Consider the following 6,000-nt stretch of genomic DNA (forward strand, 5'->3'; position numbering starts at 1 on the left):
CCTCCGTAACCGGCAACCGTTTAGGTAGACTAGGTATAAGATAGGTAGGTAATTAGGTATCTATCTATACCTAGGTACTAGATTTTTATCAATTTCGTTGAAGACATAGGTAATATTTCAATTTCATTCAGTTCATTAGTTGGGTTTTATATTATATACTGTACTCCTGTACCATCTCTATGTTAATAACTTAAAAGTTATAACTTATAGCATTGATTTTAAAATCAATGGTTATAATTTATTACCTTTGACGTCAGTCTATTTTTGTCCTTTATATTTTCATAATGCAATTAATATTATGTTGCACAAAATGATTGGTTAGTGGCTTAGAGCGGAGACCGTAATTTATCGCCTTCGACGAGTTGCACACTAATGCCTCGCAGCCGCGCCGGTCACACTGGTCTTGTCTACAACGCGTTATCAACTCGGACGTCGGATCAAAACAATAACAGTATTATCATAATATTGTTAACACCATGAACTTACAACTGTTGAGCAAACCGAAGACACTGTCAGCCACTCTGTAGACTCGCCGATGATAATAATAATAATAGTAAATAATACAAATATTACACAACAGACTTCGGAATATTGGACTATTGGAGTTGTAGGTACCTATCGAGTTGTTTTAAACTACCACCACGACTACCGAGGCGCCGAGTGCCGATTGCCGACACTTTACGTTCCGCAGTCGTCCGCTTCGTTTGTCTTCTGATCGACGTAGACGCGTTTCTGGTTCTAGTCATCCCGGACTATAATTATTTGTACCAACGTTGTGTTAAACCAATTGGCAGGACCATGGCGAAGAAGTTATTGGGATTGACCGCTGGACTCGCCAAGTCCTCAGCTTTGGTTCGTAACCGCAATTGTAAGTTTATAACATTGTGTCGTATCTATAACTGTTAGATTTCATCTCACGCATTTACCCTGTGGGTAGGGTACCTATCTATGAAATTAATTGAATTTTAATCGATGATACAAATCAACCATTGACTGATGGTATGGCCGTATGTGTTTGCAAAATGTATTTGTCCGACAGTTGTATGATATTGCGATGCACCTAATTTTTAATAGTTGTGGTGTTAAGATAAACAAAATGCAGGTTTTCGAAAATTTTTGAATCAATAATTAATTAACTTCACTTGAGAGCATTATAGTTTATTGTTAAATACGAGTTTTAAAATTAAAATATTATATTGGTAGATTATAATATGATCTGGGTATTTATTTTAAATTCATGATTTAGTAAATTATTGCATTATTCACTAAGATGTTTGAATTGAAGTGAAATCAAACATTTTTATTACCTATCCATTGTTACCCACCTAGTTAGGTACTTATTTAATTGTTAATTTACTAACATGAAATCTATGACATTATACTTATAATAATATTATTTGCCGTTTACATTGATAATTAATATAAGACAAATATTTTTAAATAATTCCATAAATTATTATCAGAATTTCATTTAAGCTTACCTCCCTTTCTTTTTTTTTAGATTTATAGACTTTCGAATCTTAATTTGATTGGAATATTTTTAAATGTTTTTCATGTAAAAAAAAATTATTATAAATTGTTACTTACTGCCACATTTAGATTATTATGTTGTGAGCGGTTCAAATAGACTTTTTAAACTATGTAACTATTATAATATAGTTTGAGGTAGAAAATTATTGTTTTACTAATCATAACTCCCGGAAATTAAATGTTGTAGGTAGATGATTATCAAGAGTTACAAAGTGTATATTATAGCTTCACAGTACAAAAAAAAAAAATAGGTCACATAGGTATTGTGGTTTGATATAGATAGTCAGTATTAAGGTACACTTGTAATTATCTGACTTAGATACATTATATATCACTATAATCATTAGGTTATAACTAATAAGTACTTAATACTCAATTGTATATTGTTTATTAACTAATATCTATTAATATTACAATAATTTAAAACTAAGAACGAGCACTATTATTTTTAACATCAGTTAAGAGGGTGCTACACCCAAATGTATTGTCTCAATTTTACAAATTTAAATGGATTATTCAGAATGTACAATTTTTTATGTTATGCATGTGTAAGACTGAGACAAGTAGAAGTAGGCAATGCGAACAAGTGTAGCGTCTCCTAAAATAATATAAACAAATTTGAAAAATATCAATGAAAAAAAGTTTCTTCTTTAAAAAAAAAGAAGACATACCTCAAGAATAACAATTGATTCTGCAAAAATTATGACAAAAAAAGCAAAATAATCATAATTTAAAAAAAATCCAAACTGTCTTATAGATACTGACATATTACCTAAACAAATCTGAAATCACAAAAGTTCTAAGTTGTTCAATAATATTATGTTATAAATTGTTATTGTTTATAAATTGAATGAAACTAGTTTTTTTCAAAGCTTACAATTGCAACTAGGTAGTAATGTAGTATGTATCTTTGTAATTTGGTTTTTATATTATATTTTAGATGCTACAGCTTCATCGAGAATCTTGGTTAAAAATCCCATAGTTGAAATGGATGGTGATGAAATGACAAGAATTATGTGGGAAAAAATAAAAGAAACACTCATTTTTCCTTATATCAAAGTTTGTTTTACAATATTTTTTGTCTGTATCAATTTTTTGTAATTCATTTCAACTCTTAGTTAGATTGCTTGTACTACGATCTTGGTCTACCCAATAGAGATGTGACTGATGATCAAGTAACTATAGATGCTGCAGAAGCTACATTAAAATATAATGTGGGCATTAAATGTGCAACGATAACACCAGACGAAGCTCGTGTTGAAGGTACAAACTTGCTTAATACTGTAATTAATTTCACAACACTCAATTAATTTAATACTTGTATTTTATAGAATTTAAATTGAAAAAAATGTGGCTCAGTCCTAATGGTACAATACGTAATATTCTTGGTGGAACAGTTTTTAGAGAACCAATTATATGTAAAACTATTCCTAGACTGGTCCCTGGTTGGACCAAACCTATTGTTATTGGCAGACATGCCCATGGTGATCAATACAAAGCTACTGATTACTTAGTAACCAGGCCTGGCCAAGTAAGTAATAACTAATTTGAACTAATGGCTATCTTTCAATATGTGATAAACTCACACCAATTTCCAATGCATTATTACTGTATTAATAATATAAGTATTGTACCTACATGGTCTACAAACACATTTCTTAAATTAAGTGATTTTAACTGAAATAGATAGCTAATTAATAAAATTAAAATAATATTGGGTATGACATAATAGATTTAAAAAATAAGTATATTCAGGTATTTATTAAATAACTGTTGATTCTGGAGACTATCCCAACTATTTGTAGTAAGAACACAATAATAATGAGCATAATTATTTTTGATTATCTAGTTGGAATTAGTTTTTACTGATCACAAAGGGCAAGTAGAAAAGCTTAAGGTGTTTGATTTCAAATCCCCTGGTGTTGCGATGGCCATGTATAATTTGGACGATTCAATAGCTTCATTTGCTCACTCCAGTTTTCAAGTTTGTTTAAACAAATAATTATACCTACATTTTATTAATTAGTTGTAATTATTATTATTTATTAGTATTATAAAATGTTTATAAAAAGGTGGCTTTGTCAAAAAAATGGCCGCTTTATTTATCTACAAAAAATACCATTCTTAAAAAATATGATGGAAGATTCAAAGACATTTTTCAAGATATTTTTGAAGGGTAAGTGATTAAGTGAATTTAATTTTATAGATTGAATTGTAATTTAACTATTTTATTTATAGGAACTACAAGTCTCAATTTGAAGCAGCTAAAATTTGGTATGAACATCGTTTGATCGATGACATGGTAGCACAAGCATTAAAAGGAGATGGTGGTTTTGTATGGGCATGTAAAAATTATGATGGAGACGTCATGTCCGATATTATTGCTCAGGGATATGGTTTGTGGAAATAGCTTTCTTGACAGTTTGATTTTTAATTAGTTTACCATCGTAGTTTATTTATTAATCTATTTGTAGGTTCATTGGGCCTTATGACATCAGTTCTCGTTTGCCCTGATGGTAAGACAATAGAATCAGAAGCTGCTCATGGAACAGTCACCAGACATTACAGGTAATAATATTCATGCTGAATCAATGGTGTATATAAAAAAAAACTGGTGTTGCTCAAATCATTTTTGGTAACCTACCCCTGTAATACTGTTATACCGACTTATGAAGTGTTCTATTTTTCTTCTATAAATTCCCGCACCCACCCATATTTAAGGTGTTGCCTGAGCAACACTTAAACTCTATGTTACACGTCACTGTGCTAAATATGATTCAATAAATGTAAATTAACAAATATATTATTTTCAGACAACACCAAGAAGGAAAACTAACCTCAACAAATCCCATTGCTTCAATTTATGCTTGGACTCGTGGTCTTAAGCACAGAGCAAACCTTGATAACACTCCTGAACTTACCAAGTAAATTTCATGAACATTGGTTGTTTAAATGTATTAACTAATACTAATCTGATCATAATATTATAGATTTTGTGATACATTAGAAGAAGCTTGTGTAGGAAGTGTTGATGCTGGCCATATGACTAAAGATCTTGCAGCTTGTATACACGGTTTAAAAAATGTAAAAGAAGGAATGTACTTGAACACTAATGAGTATTTGGATAGTGTGAAAGAACATTTGGACATTAAATTAAAACCGTAAGGATAAATAATTGAGAGACAATACAATTTAGTGTATATCAAATTATTACATTTAGAGCATTCATTCAGAATTTAACTCAAATTGTTGATATTGATATACATAAACCTAAAATAATTGCATTTGTTTGAAATTGAATATTTTTAATTTTAGTAATATATTATTTAAATCTTCTAAAATTCTCTTTTTAACCCCATGATTTGTTCCTGTGTACAGGGATACAAAAAAACTGTTTGCATCAATTGGTGCAGTTTGACAAGTTTGACCTTTTGCTGCAATTACAATTTATTATTCTATTATACAATATGCATACTTTTTATACTTAATATAATATATATTTGAATAAGATGATATTTATATTTTAATAATTGCACTTTTATGATCAAATTTGCACATAATAAATAAAAATTGAAAATTCATATCTTATTTTCTGCTTTCATTTAATATCGTAATTTATTATACTTACATAAACATCTCATTTTTATTTTTATAAAATATATTGTGCTTTCTTATAACTTGATCTACATGTCTTCACTTATATAACAGATATTATTTACAAACTATATTTGTGGAATAAAAATATATTACAAAAATTATTTATTTCAAATTTATATTTAAATGTTTTATTATTGAAGTTTTGTTTACATTTAACTACTAAAATTTGTCAAATATGTTATTGTAAAAGTATCTTGCTTTTTTAATTAAATATTCCTTCTAATCTACTTTTTAATTAAACTAGATAATTCACATGATGGGACAAAAAGCACGTTATTTGCAGATAGGTTGAATAGCACTTCATCATCTATACTTTATTGCACACTTACATTTTTCAGATATGATCAATGAAATAAATGCTTTATATTTTTGGCATGTACTTCTAATATTAACCATTGTTATGTTAACATTTCAAATTTGTATGCTGCTAAATGACTCATTGTTGTGTTAGTTACAATATTCTATTGAAGTTCTATTTGTTACTATGATAGTGTTGATAATTAATTGTAATGCTCAAAATTAATTCTACTGTAAAAAAAACATATTGTCAGTATTTATAAATGATGCCTTGCTTGAATAATACAATATGTATTTTTATATCTACAAACCTTTGTATGGAATAAGTTATATGAACATTTTATTTTTTTGTGAAGATTGTTTAGTTTGCTGTCACAAACAGCATGTTATTCAATAATTCAGTTCATACAGATTGTTATTTTTATATTGTTAAAATTTACTTTTTAATTTATATGGATTTAAGTCATTATACAATTATTATTGTTTAGATTGTTATTTTATGAAAAATATAAATTT

At 28.4% G+C, this 6,000-nt stretch overlaps 1 protein-coding gene across 2 annotated transcripts; it reads left to right on the top strand.

Moving 5' to 3' along the window:
• The first annotated feature begins 502 nt into the window (after window positions 1-502).
• Window positions 503-5,727, top strand: LOC111032556 (isocitrate dehydrogenase [NADP] cytoplasmic-like). 2 transcript variants are annotated; one of them, XM_022312933.1, is made up of 11 exons: window positions 503-868; window positions 2,471-2,589; window positions 2,649-2,793; window positions 2,862-3,061; window positions 3,380-3,514; window positions 3,603-3,706; window positions 3,769-3,926; window positions 4,005-4,098; window positions 4,344-4,454; window positions 4,521-4,691; window positions 4,909-5,727. In XM_022312933.1, exons 1-11 carry the CDS (start codon window positions 799-801, stop codon window positions 4,946-4,948), a joined length of 1,347 nt encoding a protein of 448 aa, XP_022168625.1. In that variant the 5' UTR covers window positions 503-798; the 3' UTR covers window positions 4,949-5,727. The 2 variants fall into 2 exon arrangements, with proteins under 2 accessions (XP_022168625.1, XP_022168626.1); XM_022312934.1 differs by having other exon boundaries at window positions 504-868; window positions 5,432-5,727.
• The last annotated feature ends 273 nt before the right edge of the window (window positions 5,728-6,000 follow it).

The sequence above is a fragment of the Myzus persicae genome, unplaced genomic scaffold, assembly GCF_001856785.1.
Source record: "Myzus persicae strain clone G006 unplaced genomic scaffold, MPER_G0061.0, whole genome shotgun sequence".
NCBI classification, from domain to species: Eukaryota; Metazoa; Arthropoda; class Insecta; order Hemiptera; family Aphididae; genus Myzus; species Myzus persicae.

Bases quoted from the DNA above. Each gene is read 5' to 3' on its own strand.
- LOC111032556 (XM_022312933.1), top strand. From the start codon at position 799: ATGGCGAAGAAGTTATTGGGATTGACCGCTGGACTCGCCAAGTCCTCA. The intron at 869-2,470 runs GTAAGTTTATAA...ATTATATTTTAG, and splicing joins TTTGGTTCGTAACCGCAATT to ATGCTACAGCTTCATCGAGA. The intron at 2,794-2,861 runs GTACAAACTTGC...TGTATTTTATAG, and splicing joins AGACGAAGCTCGTGTTGAAG to AATTTAAATTGAAAAAAATG.